Raw genomic sequence first — 22,933 nt, 5'->3', positions numbered from 1 at the left:
GTATAGTGTTTCTTTTTGGGGTGACCCCTATTCCTCTCCTTCTCCTAATGCCATTTGTTGTATCTATTCCAGTTGTGCTGACAAGAGGGGTCATTATCCCAGCAAGTGTGTGGTGGAGCAGATCTTGGTCCTAGGCCTCAAGAAGCAGCCATCTTCTGTGACCAGCCACTCACCCGGTGAGAAAACAGGCCATTTGTTTTTGTAAACATAGAAGTATCTGCAGTGAAGAGATGATTAGTCTAAAACTGACATAATGTGCTTAGCCAAGTGGACTCTGCTCTGTCTGGCAGGAGTCAAATATACTAGTATCTAGAGGGCGTGAGGCCATCCTGCTTCTCTTCATCAACTGGTCTTTCTGCTCATTGTAAGCAGTTAATATTTTCCTAAAGGAAATTATTTGGGATGAAATAATATTGTAGCTTCTCTGAATATTTTTTTTAAACTGTAGATATCTGAAGTCCTGGGGAATCCTGCTCATGGAGTTTATGGAGTTTCTTAAAGGACATGGGATAGGATATATCCTTGTTTACCTACTGAATTTGTTGGACAAATCACTTTGTTCCTTAGTTTGTTTTCAATCAGTCTTGCACTCAAAACAGTGGAGTGTTTCATGTTTTAAAATTTCATGGAAGTCCATGGGTACAAGTGCTATTAATTTGGATTCTCCTATATGGGGCATAAGGTTTTATAACAGAGTCAGAAACATTTTAAATTCAAAATATCTCTCCTAGATGTTCATCAAACTTTCCCTTTTACAATTTTGGTATCTAGATGGTAAAGCTCAGCCTGTGGCTTTTACGTATTGTGCCAAAACATCCACCCTGAACCTGGAGAAGTTCTCACTGAACATTGGTGCTGACTGGAAGATCCAAATCCAGTGACAGAGCAGTGCACCTGGTGACAAGTGCAGGGAGCAGCTGCACCTTTCTGCCTTTCCAGGGGCCTTTTTTTGCGATTTGTGCTGCATGCTATTGACTTCTCTGGCTCAAAGTCATCTTTCATAAGTCATCAGTTTACTAATGAACAATAGCTTTCAGATTTTTCAGATGTTACATTTTTAGATGTGCTAATAATACTCTTTGGGTCACACACACCCTCTTCTCCTACATGCAAGTGGCCCAGAGACATTTATAGAGTTCACAGATCTCGCATTGCTCCTTGGGCCATGACCTGTGGTATGCACTCTTGCCCAGTGGGCAGCTTCTCTTTGAGCACAGCTGGATGGGTTTGTTTTATGTGAGAAGTGGGCCAAGCCCACCCACCTTGTGGAAGCTTGTCTCAGTCCATGTGGCAGAGCCACTCGGGCTCCAGCAGCTGAGCTGCTCAAGGCCTATCTCCAAGTGGACAGCAGCTTCTGGTGCCCCCCCCACCCCAGTTATCTTTTACCCACTTAGACCTGGACAAGACAACCTTTTCTGCTTGCAGTGTATTCACTGCAGCAACAGGGAGTTACTCTACCCTAGAGACTGACTCAGGAACACAAAGGGCTCTTTTCCCTGTCATGTTTTTTGGGCTCCAAAGTTCTAAATTAATCTCCTTAAAATTCGAATTTCTTTATATTAATTTTTTTATTAAATACTGTCCACTAACCAAAGCTTATTTATAATATGAGTAAGCTATAATTAAAAATAATAAAATAATTACCCATGTCCCCACCCTCAAACTTCAGAAATCGTACACAGGGCCGGGATGAAGGTAGGCAAGTAAGGCACTTGCCTGGGGCACAAAATTTAAGGGGATGGGCTTCCCTGGTGGCGCAGTGGTTGAGAATCTGCCTGCTAATGCAGGGGACACGGGTTCGAGCCCTGGTCTGGGAAGGTCCCACATGCCGCGGAGCGACTGGGCCCGTGAGCCACAGCTACTGAGCCTGTGCATCTGGAGCCTGTGCTCCGCAACAAGAGAGGCCGCGATAGTGAAAGGCCCGCGCACCGTGATGAAGAGTGGCCCCCGCTTGCCGCAACTGGAGAAAGCCCTCGCACAGAAACGAAGACCCAGCACAGCAAAAACAAATAAATAAATTAAAAAAAAAAAAAGAAAAGAAGAAAAGCCAAATTCTAAAAACTCTTTAAAAAAAAAAAAAATTTAAGGGGATGCCCCAAATCACAGTAATCAAAATAAATAATATTTTAATGCAATATTTTTAAAAGTCAAAATTAACAGCAAAAAAAAAAAATCCATGATGAACAAAATATCAAAATTTTAAATAAGGACAGGATTGACAGTACTGCGTTTTACTTTTGCCTCAGACTCTAGTACAGCGTGGCGTGGGCTAGAACACTACACCATGCCAGTTCCCCAGGATGCTCCCCAGGGACGCCCTGCAGCCGCAGCATCTGCTGGGGCAGTCACATGTCCTCAGTACTGCTCAACATGCACATTTGCTTATCAGGCTTCTTCCACTCAGCAGCTTGCCAACTGCCACCTCTATGCCTCTGTTCCCTGGGTCCCAATATCCACGGTCTGCCCTCCACCTATGCAAATCCTACCATCCATCCAGGCCCAACTCAAATCCCACTTCCTCACAGAGCCTTTCTAACTACCGTAACACCCTCAACTCCCCTTTACTATGAGCAGTGATTTTGTCCTTCTCTGAAATGCTGCCCCACTTATAATATGCATTCTGCTTAGCATTCTCAGGGATGGTGCCTCAGTGTTTCAGGTTTGTCTGTCTTGTTCCCCTACTAGATTTTATGTTCTTCAAGATCATGTTTTATTTTTCTTATATCTGCCAGAGCACGATTATACTTGGCTTTTAGTAATGGTTGGCTGTAATTGGTTGACTGATGGATTTGATTGATTTAAAATTGAGAATTGAATGTATTTGTTTCTGATTTACTTTTCTGACCTAGGACTCTTCCCTCCAGATATAGTAAACATTACACATTTCCTCGTGGACACATTTGATTGTATCAGTTGAGATTTGAGCTTTGCACCATACATAAGCGCACATAGACATATACAGATTCTTTGCTCCTATTTCTGTAAGTTTTGCAATTAAGGAGAAAGGAAGAAGGCTCCATTAGCTGAAGTCCTATTTCCCAGCTTCAAGTTTCCCTTGCCAAGCTACAGTAAGACTTAAACTGAAAACTGAATGCTCTTATCTAATATAAATGATGGTTTTTAATAGCACTTAAGGCTGAATAATTAAGACCTATCTTCAGTTCAACATTTATTACGTGTCTATTCATCCATTTAAAATATTTTTGGAGGAAGGAATGAAATAAGAACTTTAGAGTAGGTTAGTGAGGAACTGCTCTGTCTTGACCCAGAACTATCCTGAAAGGTTTAACTAGATACATTGAATGGAGATATATCCTGGGTGTTCTTAAATGTTCTCTGCTCTTATTGCTTCTCACACTTTACCCACCTCCTATATCTGAAGCTCAGGACCAGAGAGCTAAGCAGGGCTGAGTTGGCTACAGTGTTGAGTTACCTTGTTGTGGCTAATTCTCGATATGTTTTCTCAGGAAATTAGATTTTATGTAAGAACTTAGAATCATTTTAACAAAGATTCAAACAAAGCTCTAAAATGAATATATAATGTTTCTTTCCTTTAAGACTTAAATGCCAGGGAATGAGTTGACAAATCAGTTTAAACGTTAGAAACTGCTCAAAAGAAATATGGGCAAAGGTAACTCATAAAAGAAATTGAAACAGGCAAAATAAGCATGAAATACACTCAGCATTATTGATATTCAGAGAAATGGGGGCATCCATGATTGGCCAAGATTAAAATGAAAATGTCCAGTGCTAATGTTGGTGTGGGGAATAGGCATTTTCGTGCATCATTGGTGGAATTATGCTAAGTATAATCTTTCTGGATGGCAATCTGGCAATAGCATCAAAATTTTAAATTTGCATACTTTAACCCAGAAATTCCATTTCAAATAAATCAGATAAATTGCTCAGAGCTACTAATTGTAATGTGGTTTATACTATGGAAAACTAGAAATAAACTAAATGTCCTCTATCAGGGGATTGGTTAAATATAGCCCTTTCATACAGTAGAATATTATGCAACCATTAAAATAACAATCTATATATATCAACATAGAAGTATGTTTTTGATAAAATGTTTACTGAGTGATTTCATTTATGTAAGTTTAAAATAAACAGACCAAAGCTGGGGACTTCCCTGATGGTCCAGTGACTGAGACTCCGCGCTCCCAATGCAGGGGGCCTGGGTTCAATCCCTGGTTGGGGAACTAGATCCCACATGCTGCAACTAAGAGTTCACATGCTGCAACTAAGAGTTCACATGCCGCAACGAAGATCCCGCATGCAGCAACAAAGATCCTGCGTGCCGCAACTAAGACTTGGCGCAGCCAAATAAATAAATTAATTAATTAATTTTTTTTTAAAAAAAAAACAGAATTGAGGCACATCCTATACTGCTCAAAATGTGAAGGCCATGAAAAACAGGTCTGAGGAACTGTTCCAGATTAAAAAGGGACTAAAGAGATATGACAACAAATGTATGATCCTGGGTTCCATCCTGGAACTATAAGGGACATTACTGGGACAGTTGGCAAAACCTGAATAGGATCTTTTGATTACATGGTAATTTTCCTAATTTTGAGAATTGTACTATGATTACATAGAAGAATTTCCTTATTTTTAGGAAATACATACAGAAGTATTAAAGTAGCATAGCTCTGACTTACTCTCAAATGGCTCAGACAATAATTTATGTATGTATGAGAAAAAGAGACAGAGACAGAGAGAGAAAATTGGCAAAATGTATTAAAATGTTATAACTGAAGAATCTGCATGAAGGGTATACAGGAATTTCTTACACTATATTTTCAACTTTCCTGTAAGTTTTAAACTGTTTCAAAGCAAAAAGTTTTAAAAACAAAGATGCTGGGCCATATCTTCCTAGTATCTAATAGCTTTAAAATGTTTGGTTTCTATTGTTGTAAAGGCTTATAAGCTGTAGCATGTAAAATAGGATGAAACAAACGGAGTTAAGAATGAACTCCAAGCCACTATGGAGAACAGTATGGAGGTTTCTTTAAAAAACTAAAAATGGAATTACCATATGATCTTGCAATCCCACTCCTGGGCATATATCCGGGGAAGACTGTAATTCAAAAAGATACATGCACCCCTATGTTCATAGCAGCACTATTCACAATAGCCAAGACATAGAAGTAACCTAAGTGTCAATCAACAGATGAATGGGTAAAAGATGTGGTATACACATACAATGGAATATTACTCAGCCATAAAAAGAATGAAATAATGGGACTTCCCTGGTGGTCCAGTGGGTAAGACTCCGTGCTCCCAATGCAGGGGGCCTGGGTTCGATCCCTGGTCGGTGAACTAGATCACACATTCATGCTGCAACTAAAGAGTGCACATGCTGTGACAAAGATCCTGCATGCCTCAAGTAAGACCTGGCACAGCCAAAATAAATATTTATAAGTAAATAAATTTTTAAAAGAATGAAATAATGCCCCTTGCAGCAAACGGATGGACCTAGAGATTATCTTACTAAGTGAAGTAAGTCATACCGAGAAAGACAAATATCATATGACATCGCTTATATGCGGAATCTAAAAAAAAATGATACAAATGAATTTATTTACAAAACAGAAACAGACTTACACACATGGAAAACAAACTTATGGTTACCAAAGGGGAAAGGGGGGAGAGGTAAATTAGGAGTCTGGGATTAACAGATACACATTACTATATATAAAATAGATAAACAACAAGTGCCTACTGTATAGCACAGGGAACTATATTGAATATCTTGTAAAAACCTATAATGGGAAAGAATCTGGAAAAGTATATGTATATCTGAATCACTTTGCTGTACACCTGAAACTAACACAACATTGTAAATCAACTATACTTCAATTAAAAACTTTTCTAATAAAAATAAAAAGAATGAACTCCAGTACAAGAAAACACCTTAATTTCTGATGCAGCAGACCTCTTCAGAATCATCAGATCAGCTGTTCTTCACCAGAGAAATGCCGGGCCAAGCCAAGCCCCCTACTTCAGGGAACACAAATACCACCCTTGGAGCACTAGGCCAGCAGCCCCTGACCTCACACCACCCACACTATGGCAGCGCTGTACGTGCTTCTATATGTGCTTCCCCACAGAGGTCCTGTCTGACTGCAGGAGCTGACCATGGAGCTTTCAGGAAGGTATTCACACTAAGAAATAGAATGGAATACATGTTTATGGCAGGCATTTATTTAGGGCAGATGCCCTGTATAGTGGTCAGGGAAAGTCCTTCATGCATTTGGAAGGCCAGTTTTGTCACCTTCCTTCTTTTCCCAGGTCTAAATCATCCTGCGGATCCTGGCTATAGTGGACCTGGGGTGGTCAGTTCCTGACAGAAGTGATCCCAGGATGTAGATTCCAGTTTGACCAGGTACCAAGACATTCCCTGCCCTAGAGGCCTAGTTTCTTTTTCTATTTTTTTTTAATATTTATTTATTTACTTGGCTGCACCGGGTCTTAGTTGCAGTATGCGGGATCTAGTTCCCTGACCAGGGATTGAACCCGGGTCCCCTGCACTGGGAGCACGGACTCTTAGCCACTGGACCACCAGGGAAGTCCCAGCTGTTTTCATTTAAATGTACTATAGGACTATTTATGTTCTGGGGTACAACTCACTTTCAGAACTAAGTGAATTCTAGGGTCCTGGTCCCACACATCAACATGACCAGGGCAAGTTCCAGATTGGGCCATTCTCCTAAAGGCTCCCTAGAGTGGAAAGCACAGCTCGTCACCGTGAATTTGCCTTAAAGTTGTGCTGAGTCTTACGTCCTGGTTAACTAATACCGGCCTATCAGATTGTTGTAGCCGTAGGGAAGACCACAGTTCTGGAGTTTGGTCTGCGTACAGAATTCCTTCACCTTTTCACATCCTTTTCAGTATCAGTGTATCATAGTGATAGGCAGCAGAAACACAGTCAAAACACATAAATATTTGGAGTGTAATGGGTTTTAGCTCATAACTGACCATCTTACCTAAAAGCCTTCTTAGTAATGGAACTCCTATGACAATATCAAGCATTCCACTCTGCTTTTAAGATTTCCATCTACCTGGGCTTCCCTGGTGGCGCAGTGGTTGAGAGTCCGCCTGCCGATGCAGGGGACACGGGTTCGTGGCCCGGTCCGGGAAGATCCCACATGCCGCAGAGTGGCTGGGCCTGTGAGCCATGGCCGCTGAGCCTGCATGTCCAGAGCCTGTGCTCTGCAACGGGAGAGGCCACAACAGTGAGAGGCCCGCGTACCGCAAAAAAAAAAAAAATAAAAGATTTCCATCTACCAAACCCTCTGAATGCCCAGCATAATTCCAGGGGTTGCGGGGTGGCGGGGGGGGCAGTGGCACTCTAGACTAAAATAACTTCTCAGTCCAGGGGATAGAAAGCCATCAGCAACTCCACTGGAAACAGATTACCATATTAACCGCAGACAATGGGGGCCATATAACTCACATTCTAGCAGAAATAAAGGAGACATTGGCATCTGATATCAGATCTGCCTGTCTTATGACCAGCTAAAGACTGCAGTGCCACAACAAGGCCAGCCAGAGTCAGACAGCTGCTTCTTGACTGTTGTTTTCAACACGGCTGATGGTGTTAGATTCCACTCCCATCAGAGCTAGGGGAAGGGAAGCCCTGACTATTTATATGCAAGGATCCAGAGATCTTATGCCTAATGCACATCACTGGAGTCTTAGTCATGCATTTATTCCTTCACTGGATATCAGGAGACCTGGGGTCTAGTTTGGTTCTGTAGTGAACTGGCAGAATGACCTTGACTATGTCATTTAATCTCTCTAGGCTTTGGTTTCCTCTTTTGTTCAAGAAAAGAGATAATCTCTAAAATTCTGTGAGTTTCCCATGACTTAACTGTAAAAATAGAGCAGATATCTCAAGTTTTCTCAGCTGTAAAATGGGATTAATCAAACCTGCAGGGTTGTGTACAGATTAACAGTATTCCATGTGTATGGAAAGGAAAAAAATAGTAACTTTACTTTGGAGAAACCTGGTAGACGCCACCTTAGCCAAGTACTCAAGGTTGATATCACCAGTAATAAAATACATCAGTGTCATGTACCCCCAGATCTGATTTGATGAGAAGGGTGCATAACCTCTGTGATATTCATCCCCCAAACCATAATCTCAGTCTAATCATGTGAAAGACATCAGACAAACTCAAGTTAGGGTCATTCTACAACATATCTGACAAGTACTCTTCAAAAGTGCCAAGTTCAAGAGAGACAAAGACTGTGGAACTGTCAGAGATTGGAGGATACTAAGGAGATATGACAATTAAATGCAGTGCAGATCAAATTCTGTAACAGAAGGGGAAACACTTCAGCAGAAACACTGCAGAAATCAAAATATGTCTTGTAGTTCAGTTAGTGGTATCTTACCAACATTCATTTCTGACTTTTGATCATTGTACTATGGTTATGTAAGGTGTAAACATTTTAAGGGAGGCTGTTGAAGGGTATTTGGGAAATCTGTGCTATCTTTGCAATGCTTTTGTATGTTTAAAATTACTTTAAAAGTTTTTAGGGGACTTTCCTGGTGGTCCAGTGGTTAAAACTCTGCACTTTCAATGCAGGGGGCACGGGTTTGATCCCTGGTTGGGGAACTAAAGATCCCACATGCTGCGCAATGTGGCCAAAAAAAAAGAGAAAGTTTTTACAACTATGTGAAGTGGCTAACTCACAGTAGGCACTTAATAAATGGTAGGTGTTCTAATTATAAGCGAATGCATTAATTCCAACAGTGTTGAATCAAAGAAATGTTGGTGGAAGACAGTGATACTCAATCATTAACTGCCTTGTTGGTGCAACAGAAGCCATTCCAGCTGCAGATATTGCATGACCTTAGCTGAAATATGTTATAAAAATGAGTTCTTTATCCTTGAAGAGGCTCTGGGAATTGAAAACGTGCAGCTGTTTACATGCTCATCATCTGCCTTTGTTTGTGGGCTCAGATTGGATTTCTCGCTGATAGCATGAGTTTCTACAGCTGTGCAGCTGAATAAACCTTGAGTTTGGACCTGCTAATCTGAGAGGGGGTTTTATTCACATTTGGTAGAGCAAAATGAATAGCACCTTGCACTCTGTGTGTTTGATACAGTATTCCCATTGTGCTAGGACAAGAGGCTGATCTCCATCACACACCCATCTTCATTACCAAGGATGGAGCTAGCTTAGACAGCTGAGGAAAAGAAGGTCAGCTGTGTGGGGGGCCAGAGACGGCTCCTCCCCCTGGGCCAGATCAGCCAAGATACTTTGATTGCATTGGCAAAGCAATAAGAAGTGGAAGAAATTTCTTCTCACGTAGGGAAATGTCATTCAACAGATATACAACACATATTTATTAAGAACCTTCTATGTGCTTAACCCTTACGGTGCAGTGGGGACCCAGTTCCCACCTTCACAGAGCTTATAGTCCTGTGGGCAAACAGGAAGCTCAATAAAGAGAAACAATAAAATGTGGGTCGGTCCTGTGAATTTCAAGGTGGTATAGTGCTGGGACTCAAACATATGATGGCACATATTATGGCGGGAGAAGGAAACTGCCCCCCTTTGCTTTCCATTCCATTAGTGAGTTTGGGGGTGGAAGTCAGTCTTTTTAGAGGCTCTTTTAGTGCAGGCAGATAGGCACGCCTCTGATTGGAGACTCTGTGACTACATGGTCCTGGGCAGATGCACTGTTCACATGGAAGATGGTCAATAAATGCTCATAAAGTGAAAGCTGATTTGTGCCAATGAGTAACTGTCATTCAACCTGATACAACCCCAAAATAATATTAACTTCGGTTCATCTCTAACATTTATTATGTACTTAAGAGAATCCTGCCACTATTTTAAATTACACAATTTGTTTAGTTTTTACAACTCAGTAACAGAATGACTATCATTATACCCATTTTATAGGTGAGAAAACTGAGACATAGGAAGAAAGGAAGAAGTAACTCACCTAAAGCTACACAGGCACAGCCAATGAGCAGCAGGCCTAGACTTTGAACCTAGGCAGTCAGCTTCAGATGCTGCCCTTCTCTATTCTGCCTCTCCAAGAGTAGTAATAAAGATCCTTGGGCATTTCCTTAGAGGGATGGGGGAATAAGGTGATGGTTCCTACAAGCTGCAACTCCAGACACAGGGCTCCTCAAAGCTGCAACCTCAGGGATCACGAGGCTGGCAGGACTCCCTATTTCAGCTGTCACTTCCTACCTTCTCTCATAGCCTCTAGCCTTGGGCTGATGAGATGGGCACATGGGAACAGGCAGAGCTGCAGTCTGGGACTAGCCTTCACTCAGCCACACTTGGAAAGTGGCCATCTCCTGACAGCCTGGGTAGCAGCTACCATGAGTAGAAGACAAGGCAGAGGCCAGGCAGGCAACTTCCTTCCCCAGAGCCACTTGTGGTCTCATCTAAGAGCCCTGAAGCCAACTGTCTGGGTATGACATGCCAGGACTTGACGGCCAACCTGGCTCAGTATCCAATTCCAACTTCTGACTCAGATGCCTAATGTGGCACGCCTGAATAATCTGTACTCAGGTGCACTTTTTGTAGAAGATTTGGTCCCAGTGTTTATCTTGGGGGTGGGGAGAGACAAGGGATAGCTAGGTCAAGTGGGCAAGAAGAGACAGGGCTTTTCTCAACTGAGGACTCTGCTGAGTGGCATTTTCCACCCAGACAGTTTCACTGAACGCTGACATCAGAACATTCTAGAAGAGATGCCAAATCCAGTTGAATAATATTCCGATATCCTAGAATTTTAAAAAGTAAAAATCGTGTTCTCAAAATTGCCTAGAACATTCTCCTAGAATTCAGTATCTCACATTCACCCTTGCAAGCTTTTTTCAGTATTGTTTTCCATTAATTTGGTGGCTAATAGTTTGATAGTCTGGATAACTGCCAATTCAATAATGTATCTGCCATTCTTTGCTAAGTTTCAGTGTTCAATTTACTCAAATATTCCCCTTTCATTTCCTGACAACACCAGAACTTAATGGCAACACAGGAACATCCCTGGCCAGGTCCTTCTCTCTCGAGCATGCAGTCGAGCTGCACTGCTAGCCTCTCTGTTGCTCTCATACTCATGATCTTTCTTCATGTCTATTTTTGGTTTTCCTGGCTCAGGCTTCTTCGGGCCACTGAAACACAACCCTCACTTTCTTTCTCTCCCTCTGGCATGTATGCTGCTGGTAGGAGCCCCCTAAGTAAAAACTGCTACAGAAATCCTTACTCCTTCCTCAGGAAAACTGGATGGCTTCTGGATCACAGCTCAGTTTTTAATGTGAACACAAGCTGGACGACCTTCTGATGGGCTTTAAACTTTGAAGTGGATGTGGACATTTTTCTCTCCAATGACAGAATCACTATAACTTCCTCTTTGCAGTTGCTTCCTTTCCTTAAAGGTAGCTGGATCTTGTTGTCTTTAAAAACCTGTTCCTTCCAAAGTTGCCTGTCATGCTGACCGTCATTAGCACGTCTGTGGCCCCACGGACAGGGGCTGAGCCCAGGTCTCCGGAGCCAATCCCCCAGGCAGCCCAGGGCAAGGGCACCGAGGCCGGTGGCGGAAACCCAAGTGGCATCTACTCAGCCATCATCAGCCGAAATTTTCCCATTATCGGGGTGAAAGAGAAGACATTTGAGCAGCTTCACAAGAAATGTCTAGAAAAGAAGGTTCTTTATGTGGATCCTGAGTTCCCACCGGATGAGACCTCTCTCTTTTATAGCCAGAAGTTCCCCATCCAGTTCATCTGGAAGAGACCTCCGGTGAGTAGCCGAGTGGTTGCAGCTTGGGTTTTTCTCCCTCAGAGAAGTCCTCCCACTCTGCACCTCCCCACAGCACAGCTCTGTGGCGCATGGGGCACTGGGCGAAGGATCCTGGCAGTAGCCCTGCAGGGCTCTGTCCTCAGGTGAGGCAGGGCTGATTCTCACTCTCTCTCTCTCTCTCTCTCTCTCTCTCAAAAAAATCTTGCTTTTTATGAAAGCAATTGGAAGTCAGTTTTAATTCACCCTATAAAAGTAAATATTCCTTTCCCAGAACAAATTCCAAACTGGAATTTCCAAACAAATTCCAAAATTCCGACCTGGAGAGTAGTCCAGATCTACCCTCCTGTTTAAGTATCTTGCATCTTTATAAGATTCCTTCACTTTCTCACTGAAGGGCTAAAATCATGATGTTCTTTTAAGTTTGCCAGTAGCCATGTCTTTCTGAAATGGAAAGAGCCCTGGAAAGAGGAGAGTGGCAGCAAAGACTACTTTTTAATGCCAAAATGTTAGGATTAGAAGGAGAATCCCTAGCAATCATTTGAGTCCATCTACCTCACCTCACAAGTGAGGATATAAAGGCACACCAGAGTGAAGTACATCCAGGGCACGCATGACAGCCTGGATTAAAACCCTGTTTCTTTTAGTGACTCTTCCAGCCTCTGGCTTCCATTGACAGTGGTCTACCAGGAGGAAAGTCACATTCCCCCGGCTCCCTGCTCTGATCACACCTCCGGCATGACTCTTGTCCTTAATTCAAGAAATCTTTATTGAACATCTTCTAGAGCCAGAAACCAGGCAAGCAACTGAGGAGACAGCGTAAATAAGGAAAACAAAACTTCCTGCTCTCCTGGAGCCTAGAGTCCTGAAGGCAAGATAGGCTTTGAACAAGACTGATGAGTTTCAGGAGACAATGTTCAGGGTGCTTCAGAAGGCAAGGAGAGCTAACCCAGACCAGGGAGAGGAACCATTTCATCTGGGCCCCAGTGCTATTCATGAGCTTCATCAGGTTAAACTGAGGCCCAGTGCTATTCATGAGCCATGTGTTTCTTTTGTTTTGTTTTGGCCACAATGCGGCTTGTGGGATCTTAGTTCCCTGACCAGGGATCGGACCCGGACCCTCGGCAGTGAAAGCGTGGAGTCCTAACCACTGGACCGCCAGGGAAGTCCCAAGCTATGTGTTTCCTTTTAACCTGAGATGAAATATCCAGGTTAAATATCCAACAACCCTGTCCTCACCCTGTGTGTTCCACAAGGGCACCTTTCCTTGCCTGCCGGCTCTATGCTCAGGCCCGTGACTGTCCTGAGGGCCCTCAGTTTGGAAGGGAGGACTGGAAAGAACTTCATTCTCCAACCCAGTCACTGCCCTACTGCGAGGGAACTGGGACGCGTCGCATCTCTGATGAAATATCTTCAATGACACTGTTCTCCCCTCCCCCCATGTTTTCAGATAAGTCCAAACTCCTTACCTGGGCTATAGGCCCTTCTCCAGCCAGCCCCGGCCTCCCTGTCCATCTCTCCGTCACCCTCTCTCCTGGACCCCTACACATTCAGCTGCTCTGTTGTTCTAAGTCTTCTCATACACAGCCTTTAGACCAATCAAGATACTACTCAAAGCAATGTGTTTGAGTATTTCGTGCCTGACCTAAGTGAATCGGTCCAACCAAACATGAGGATATGCGTATGAACCATCCCCTTGTGGGCAGGAAACTGCCTGTCCTTTTGGGCCATTCCAGTCATCCCCATCAAATACAAAATGTGTGTTTGATTGTGAAATGCGAGTGCATCATTCGAGTGTGAAGGTGACCACATAAAGGGGGAATCACACTGGGTCAGGGAACTTGGCTGCTCACTCAGTTATCGGCTATGACAACCTCTGGAATAAGGCGGTGAGCAAATGCTCCCATTTTCCCCATCTGCCTTTGCCTTGGGCATTCCAGGTTATTTCTCCACACTCTCCTGCAATCACTCTTAAAATCAGGGGCAACCTCGATCCCTTTTGCTTTTGGAGGGATGGGACACGAGGGGCCAGCTGCAAGGCCTTGTGCATCTGGTACCCTCCTTCCCTTGGGAATGCAGGGCCCCCAGATCACTCCACGGAGACCCAGAAGCCCAGGACGGAATTCTCCCTTGGGAGGCAGCATCTCCCTTCTTGGTGCCTCTGCCCTTCCAGGCGAGGGCCCCTCCATAGGCAAGTTGACTCACATCCTCTTGTGGTGCAGGGCACAAGGATTCTGTGCAAGGATTCTGCATAGAAGATTCTGTACGGTGCTAACCCTCTGAGTCAGCTCAGCTCACTAAGGCCACCAACAACAGAGACTGGCAACGTGTTCCTGAGCCTCCCCTGTCTCTGGTTCTAGGCAGAGTCACCTTTCAGGAAATTCCATCTCATTCCAGCCCCACCCTAACCTGGACCCCAGAGAAGCAGGAGTCCACCTATTTGGGAACCAGGTTAAGTCAGACTTCAGGTTAAACTGCACTTGATGGATACAGCCTCAGTGTCTCTTGGCTCTGCCAGGGGAGGTTATAACCTATTTGGGCCTCCCATTCATAGCTGAGTTGAGGTCAAAACTGCATCATTGATGGACAGCCACCCCCAATTTATCCCATCAGCTCTTTCCCTAGGAAATCTGTTTTCCCTTCCTCCTCTGCCCTCTAAGCTACTGGGGCTGATAGCTGGGATTCTGCATTTTCCCTGAGCCACTTTCTGCTCAGCTTTGTTTCCACTGGTTCTTGGGGGTTGGGGGAATTTACCATCTTTCCTTTATCTCCAGATTCAGTGCTTTATAATTTGCCGGCAATGGCTGGGCCTCCAGCCATAGGCTGCCTAACTGCCTCTTCCCCTCAGGTCCTGTCCCCATCGCTCCATCTTTTCAGAGCCTGACCCTTTGCCAGTTCGCAGCTGGGTCCCAACTTTACCCACATTCCTCTGATGTATGCCTTCCCTCTTACCTGTTATTACTATTACAACCCCATATCCAACTGTGCTTTGCCCTGTTGGTCTAACCTGGCTCTCAGCCCTGCTCTCCTGCACTCCTTGGGTCAGCTAGCTCCCTCTGCCAACACCTAGACCTGAGGAAACCTCTTTCCCAGACAGACAGCAGTCCCTTTATATTCTGAACAGGTGACTTTATTTCCTATAGTTTCCATACCTGGAAATCTCTTGATTTACACTCTTTTTAAGGCTAGAGTTTAGGTAAGTTTCCCAAGTTGTAATTTATCATGAACCATCTTTCAACAAGTCTAGAAGATTTTGATGCTGGTACTAAGATCTTATCAGAGGGTATCCACGAAAGGTCACGACCACCACCCAGCTGAATGCAATTGGAGGAGGCTTTCTAATGTAAGATGCATCACAATTTCAGGGATGTTAAAATATGAGGGGGGAAAAGTACCTTGAGAATAGACAAATAAGACCCCTTTCCCCCTTAACTCACAGTCCTGCCATCCCCTTCCTACTCCTCTTCCCAAACCATTTCTTTCTCCTCTGCTGCCTAGCAGCCTGAATCCAACCCCACCAGTTGGGCTTTGCTGCTCTCTGTCTGACCTGGTCTCCTACCCCTTCCCAAGTCCCCAGCATCCAGGCAGAGCTAACTTCTCCCTTGTCCCAAGCTGTTACACCAGACAAAAATTAAAAAATAAAATAAATCACTACATTCTTCAGGTTAGGTCTTGTTACCACTACAAAATTATCTTTGATATTTTATACATATTTATCCAGACGTGTTTATATGTGAATCCTTAGCGTGGCTGAATCGTCAGCTTTTCTCTTCAAGAGGAAAACACAAAAGGAAAAAGTAGGAAGATTCTTGTAGTTACAGGAAGGGGGCTGGACATGGTTGTTTTCTAGGGGAAAAAAAAGGAAAAAAAAAATGGTGATTTACTTACAAGAGGAAGGAGAGCTAGAATGGAAACCAAAGGGGGGCGGGGGAAGCAACAGGGCAGGAGGCCACACAGGCGAGGGTCATCCCTCCCCTTGACCTGACCCTCAAAGACCTCTTTACCAATGAACTTGTGAAACGCCGGAGGCAAGTATATAACTTTTCTCAGTAAAGGGCGGAAGTTAGTGTCTTGATTTACACAGGCCGAACTGGGCCAGCACACCGGAAAGTCAGAATGTGGAAATCACAGGAGTTGGGAAAGAGAGAAGCATAAAGAAGCAAGCTGCCCAGAACCCGCCGAACTGTGGTGGGAGGGAGGAGGGTCTGACCTCTCAGAGGCTATGATGTGGGGATTCAGGATCTCCAAGGAACCATGAGCCCTCAGCTAACACCTGGGAAGCATACTGCTTAAGAGAAGCTGACACTTGCTGACATTTTCATCCAAACTTCTGACATTTTCATCCAAACTTCAGGTTTAAATAATCACCATCAGAACTTTTAGGAGTGTATTATACCCGCCAAGAGCACCAGGAATAGAGAGTATATATTATAAAGCAGTATCAAAGCTGCTATAAAAAAACTCCTTATAAATCATAGGCTTGAAAAATGTTTGGGAACTACTACTTTTTGCCACTCCAGGTAGATGGACTTCTTTCCTGATGTTAAGGTTTTGAAGGGATAACGATGCCCCCATCTCCATCATTAACCTATAGTTAGTACCTTTCTCAGTCTGAAAGTTCACCCTTATTTTTAGCCAGAACTCTTCCGGCCACAATTTTAGCACATTATATCTGGCCCTGATCCAGCAGACAGTGAAATTGAGTCAGCTGATTTCCTCTATATAGTAATTCTCCTTATTTGTGAATAATGGCATCCTTCCTTTAGCTGCTTCAGATCAAATAGTCATAAAACTTCTCAACTCTACCCCATAGGTGTGATTTTTCCAACCCTGGAGTTGTCAATGTTATGATCCACGTACAGTTGATTCTCAGGACTTGTGGATTCTGTATTTGTGAATTCACCTACTCACTGAAATTTATTTGTAACCCCAAAATCAATATCCATGGTGCCTCTTCGGTCATTTGCTGACATGTACAGGGCAGTGAAAACTTTGAGTCTCCCTCCATGCACGTTCCCAGCTGAAGTCAGACAAGGTTACCCTTTGCCTTTTAGTTTCAGCTCTCAGACTATAACCAAGTATCGTTTTCATAGTCTGGTGCCACGTTTTTTCTCTGTTTAAAATGTCCCTGATGAAGACTTCCCTGGTGGCGCAGTGGTTAAGAATCTGCCTGCCAATGCAGGGGACACGGGTTTAAGCTCTGGTCTGGGAAGATCCCACATGCCGCAGAGCAACTAAGCCTGTGTGCCACAACTACTGAGCCTGCGCTCTAGAGCCCTTGGGCCACAACTACTGAGGCTGTGTGCCACAACTACTGAAGCCCGCATGCCTAGAGCCCATGCTCCGCAACAAGAGAAGCCACCTCAATGAGAAGCCTGCACACAGCAACAAAGAGTAGCCCCCGCTTGCCGCTACTAGAGAAAGCCCATGCACAGCAGCAAAGACTCAACACAGCCAAAAATAAAATTAAAGAAAAAAAAAAGAAGAGTAAACATGTTAAAAAAAAATGAAGCAAACAGGCTGAGGGCAAATAAATAAATTAAACAAATGTCCCCAACATGTAGTGCTGAAGTGCTATTTAGTGTTCGTAAGGTCAAGAAGGCTGTGACGTGCCTTGGGGAGAAAATACATGTGTTAGATAAGCTTCATTCAGGCATGAGCTATAGCACTGTGAGTTCAATGTTAATGCATTAATAATATATATTAAATAAGGTGTCTTTAAACAGAAACACACATAAAATAAGGTTGTGTATTGATGGTAGACACCCAGGAATCTAATGCTGTATTTCCTCCAGGTGCAATGACTCAATATTCACTAATTGAGCATTCACAGTCACAGTGACTTTATAGAACGTAACTACCATGAATAATGAGATTCAACAGTCTTCCTATGTTCTCTCTATTCCTAGGTATCAAAGCTTGAGATAATACCCTATGAACAGCGTGATCAGTAGGAAACACTGCAACATATTTTAATCCATTACAGTCATTATTCTTTTTGATGTTCAAATTGTCCCATCTTCAGACAATGGGAGCCTCCTACAAGTTGCCTGTATCATTTGACATGACCCTATTCATCTTCAATAGCTTCCTTGTTTTCTGGTCACAACAAAAAGTCTCAGGCTCATCTTGTACATTTCTTGCTCTAGATCTGGAATGAATCATTTCTTCAAGGAGGCTGTTTCCTTTTAGTCTGAACTAAAGTTAAAGAAAAGGAGTGAAATGTAGAAGACAGCTGCCTACTGACTTCCTGGGACCCAGTGCTTGGCCTTTACATCAGCACTCTGAAGTTGAAGTTTTCTGACAATCTGTGGGGACACCAGAGGTCTGTTGCTCTAACGACCTCTTCCACATGCCCATCACCTCTATAATTAACACCCCACCCTGGGTAACTTCCCTGAAGGGGGTCACTTGACCTGAGTTACTCAATTCCGAAAAGAAGAAATCCTAGTTTGGCACAAAATAAATGTATTCCATTCCAGCGTGAGATGAGAGGGAGGGAGCACAGCTACAGAAACACCGAGGCTGTGTGCAGCGAGCCCTCTGTTTCTGGGCCTAGAGCCCCGTTGCTGTGCAGCTGCTTCTCTCAGGGATCTTATCTTTCCAGTAAAACCAGCTGGGAGGTCTGCTTGTAATCTGTTTTAGTGTCATCATCTGTCAGACAGTTTAGAAAGAAGTGGGGATCCCTGGGCTAGCTGCTAAGAGGAAGAATTGGGGGCATGGTGCAGAGTGGTTGAGACAGCTGGATGTAGAACCAAACGGACCTGGTCTGGACCTTGGCTCTGCCCCTAGCAAGTCACATAAACTTTCCGAGTTTCGAGTTTCTCTTCTATAATGCACATAGTGATATTCTCATCATATGGCTGTATCTGAGTATCCATAAAATCCTAGTAGGTGCTCAAGGTAAGGTAGCAATATTAGGATAGGCAGCTGAGGACAGGAGCATAACACGGTGACGAAGTGCACAGGCTTTCAAGTCAAAGAAACTGGATTCAAATCCCGGCTCCACCTCTTACCAATGTGACCTCAGGCAAGTTACAGACCATTTCTGGGTCTCAGTTTCCTCCCATGTGAAAAGAAAATGAAAATTCCTACTTTCATAGAGTTGTTGTAAGGATTAAATGACATACCGTACATGACTTGCTTAGCACGATCGTCAATAGCGGTGACGGTAAATGAAAGGCAAAATGAGGTACCCAGTTGAGAACCAGCCCCCTCTCTACTCAGCAGAGAATCATCACAGTGCCATCCTGGAGTGGGGGTGGGGAAGCATAAGTTTTGGCGAAAGTGTGACAATTCTATAAATATCGATAACTTTTAGGACTGCCTCCCATTATATTCCGCAAGACAGCAGCTCCTCCTGAAAGTCGTGATGGAGACAGGACTCTAGACATCATGGGAGGAACAAGCTGAAATAACTCAGCAGTAGAGCTCTGAGAATGGGAGGGGCAGAGACAGAAATAGCCAAGAAAGGTATGAGAAGATGCATTTCATTTATTATGAATAAAGAAGAGCATCTTTTCATAATTCATGTAGTTCTTGATTATTTATCTTGCTGTCCACGAAATAGCTGTTAATATCTTTCACTCATTTTTCTATTGAGTCGTTTGTTTTTTTCAACTTGAATTATAAGCATTCTTTATGTATCCTGGATACTAATCATTTATTGTTTAGATGTGCTTTTCTTTCCATTTTTTGGCCACACCACGTGGCATGTGGGATCTTATTTCCCTGACCAGGGATCGAACCCGCACCCCCTGCATTGGAAGCGCAGAGTCTTAACCACTGGACTGCCAGGGAAGTCCAAACTTTTCCCTCTTTTAAGGGTACTTTTTTACTTAAAAAATCCTAAATTAAAAGCTCTTAATTAGAAGTTCTAAATTAATCCTTAATTTATTTTTTCCTTTATAGTTAGTGCTTTTTGTGTTCTGTTAAGAATGTTTTTCCTAAACCAAAGTAATTCCTTTTTATTATCATTTAGGAACTTTATTTTTCTGCCTTCATATTTGGGTCTATAATACCTCTAGAAATGATTTTTGCATATAAGATAGGGATCACATTTTGTTGTTTTTCCATATGGATATTCAAAGTTTCCAGCATAATTTATTAAAAAGACAATCCCTTTTACAATGCCACTTTTAAAATAAATCAAATATCTATTAATGCGTGGTTCTGTTTCTGCGCTCTCTGTTGTGTTCCATTGTGTGTGTCTATCTTTGTGCTAACACACCTTGTGCCAATAAGTCTTTTTTTTTTTTCTCTTGGCCGAGCCACATGGCTTGCAGGATCTTAGTTCCCCGACCAGGGATTGAACCCAGGCCACAGCAGTGAAAGTGCCAAGTCCGAGTAATCACTGGACTGCCAGGGAACTCCCACTAAACTCTTAGTAATTCTAATAATTTGATTATCAATTCCAAGTTATTTGTCTTTAGAGTCTATGTTTCTGTATAAATAGTTAGGTCACATGCAAATAATAATGGGGCTGCCCAGTGCATTATGCACAACTGTATTCAGCAGCCTAATTCGTGTTTTATTGCACTGGCGAAACCCTCTAGCATAACATTAATAACTAAGGAGATAGCAGGCATCTTCCTCAGGTTTCCTGTTTTAAAGGGAGTATTCTTAATGTTTCACTGTTGAATAGATTTTCTACACATTGATTTGTAGAAACAACTTATCATTAAGAAAGTTCCCCTCTATTCCTGCTTTGCTAAGAGTTTCTTTTAAAATCATAAATGGTTGTTGAACTTTAATACTTTTTTTGCATTTATTGAGAAAATCGTGATTTTCCTCCTTTAAACAGTTAATATACAAAATTACATTAATAGAGTTTTCCAGTATTGACCCATTGCATTCTTAGAATAAAACAAACTTAGAATGTATTATCGTTTTTACATGTCACTGAATTTTGGCTTACAAATCCTTTATTTAGGTTTTTGCATATATATCATTAGTGAGATTGGCTTATTATTTCCCTTTCTGGTGCTGTCCCATTTTGGGATCAAGGTTATATTAACCTCCTAAAATGAATGGGGAATGTTCTTTCTTCTATTCTGTGAAAGAGACTGTGTAAGATGGAAGCTATATGTTTCTTAAATATTTGGTAGAATTTTGCCAGTGTTTTCTTTAAGGGAAGATTTTATCTATTAATGAAAATACAGCCTCTTCAATAATAATGGGATCATTTGAAATTGTTTTTCTTCTTGAGTCAGTGGTAATATTTATTCTTCTAGGAATTTTTAGTAACCATTTTATCTCTTTCAAAACCTTTTTTATTTATTTATTTTTTGCTCTAAAGTCAATCATATTGGATATTAATGTAGGTACAGCAACTTTGGGGGCAAGTTTTTGCTTGATATATATTTTTTTCATTCTTTTACTTTCAACATTTCTATGTCCTGATGTGGTGCATGGGCTCAGTAGTTGCGTGTGGGGGCTTAGTTGTCCTGCGGCATGTGGGATCTTAGTTCCCTGACCAGGGATCAAACCCGCGTCCCCTGCATTGGAAGGCAGATTCTTAACCACTGGACCATCAGGGAAGTCCAAAACCTTTGTCTTTTAACTGGAGATTTTAGTCTATTTACATTGATTATGAGCTTTGATGTACTTTGGGTTTATTTCTATCTATCTTCCTAACCATAACCTTTCTATTTGTATTTCTTTTGAAATGTTCCTGTTTTCCTCTTTATGTCCTTTTAATTGATTAAAAGTGCTTTCTCTCATTTTATTTTTCTTTCTACTAGTTTGGAAGTTATTGATTGTTTCTGTCTTTTCAGTGGTTGCCTTAAATTGTTAGCATACATATTATCTTGATGAAGCCTGAAATATCAATACCATTATTTTTCTCATAAATAATATGAGGACCATAGAGCACTTTAAGTACTCCTCTTCTAACTAATATGCCATGGTTGTTCAGAATTTTATCTCTATCTTGATTTTTCAACCTTAAAATTAGAAAATATTGTAATTTTTCAATATTTGCTTAAATTTACACACATTTGCCAATTTCTTTGTTTACCAAACCTCCCTGAGTCTTAGACTTTTCTTTCCAGAATAATTTTACTTTTTCCTAAAGTACATTGTTTAGAAGTTCCTTTAGTGGGGGTCTATTTGTAGTAAGCGTTTCAATTTTTATTTGTGTGAAATTTGCTGTCACTCTTAAAATACGTTTCCTGAGTAATCAGCCCTAGTTTTATTCTCAGTGCTGTCCTCTGGATTACGTTGTTGTTGAAATCAGCAGTCATTCTATTTGGTATCCCTTAATAGGCCATCTGCCTTTTCTCTCTGACTGCTTTCAAAATCCTCTCTGTCTATGGTATTCTGCATTGTTGTGTCTAAACATGTATTTCTTTATATCTTTCCTGCTTAGGATTCATTGGGATCTTGAATCTGAGGATTGGAGTCATTAATCCATTGTAGAAAATCTCTTATATTATTTCTCCCCATATTTTCTATTATCTTCTTCTAGAACTCCAATGAAATATATGCTGATCTTATCTTGCTCTATCACTTATCTATCTTAACCTCTTTTTAAAAAAAAATTCCCATCTTTGATTCTCTGTGTGGTATTCTACATGATTTCTTCTGAAGTAGCTTCCAATTCACTAATTCTCACTTTAACACCACCTAATCCAATTATTGAATTATTAAATTTCAGTGTGAACATTAATTGGATACTGGTTCAAAAAATAAAAGCATCTATAAAAGACATTTGGGGAACAACTGAAAAAATTATCACAGGGATTTGGATCTTGGATAATATTAGAGAGCAGTAGTTAATTTTCTTAGTGATAATGGCATTACAGTCAGTAGGAGAGTGTTCTTGTCTTTAGAAGATGCCTGGTGTATCCTAAGTATATTCCTAAGTATTTAGGTGTAAACTGTCATTGTATGAACAACACTCTTTCAAATGGTTCAGCAAAAAAAATAATAAAATCTATACATACATATATAGATAGGTAAAACAAAGATGGCAAAATGTTAACAATTGTTGAATGTAGATGTAAGCTATATGGGTGTCCAGTCTTTAAACTTTTCTGCAAGTTTGAAATTTTTCATAGTAAAAAGCTAAAAAACTGTGATAGCTAAAATCTAACATTTCAATAACAGGGGTAAAATATAAAATCAAGGAAAAGGAAAAAAAGAAAGAGAGAAAGGAAGA

At 41.9% G+C, this 22,933-nt stretch overlaps 2 protein-coding genes across 5 annotated transcripts in view; both read left to right on the top strand.

Annotated features, from left to right (window-relative positions):
* GANC (glucosidase alpha, neutral C) overlaps positions 1 to 3,908 on the top strand; it is a 74,403-nt gene extending 70,495 nt beyond the window's left edge. For all 3 annotated transcript variants that reach the window (XM_082618901.1, XM_082618902.1, XM_082618900.1), the window contains 2 exons: positions 73 to 176; positions 772 to 3,908. In XM_082618901.1, the coding sequence (XP_082475027.1) occupies positions 73 to 176; positions 772 to 881 (214 nt within the window). In that variant the 3' untranslated portion in view covers positions 882 to 3,908. The remainder of the gene's footprint in view (positions 1 to 72; positions 177 to 771) is intronic.
* A 7,306-nt stretch (positions 3,909 to 11,214) lies between these two features.
* CAPN3 (calpain 3) overlaps positions 11,215 to 22,933 on the top strand; it is a gene marked incomplete at its 5' end in the record, with an annotated part of 48,714 nt that continues 36,995 nt past the window's right edge. For both annotated transcript variants that reach the window (XM_082619154.1, XM_082619153.1), the window contains one exon: positions 11,215 to 11,775. In XM_082619154.1, coding sequence (XP_082475280.1) covers positions 11,467 to 11,775 — 309 coding nt within the window. The remainder of the gene's footprint in view (positions 11,776 to 22,933) is intronic.

Source organism: Mesoplodon mirus (assembly GCF_964341445.2).
Source record: "Mesoplodon mirus genome assembly, chromosome: 4".
Lineage (NCBI taxonomy): Eukaryota > Metazoa > Chordata > Mammalia > Artiodactyla > Ziphiidae > Mesoplodon > Mesoplodon mirus.
This window is presented reverse-complemented; position numbering and strand designations above follow the sequence as displayed.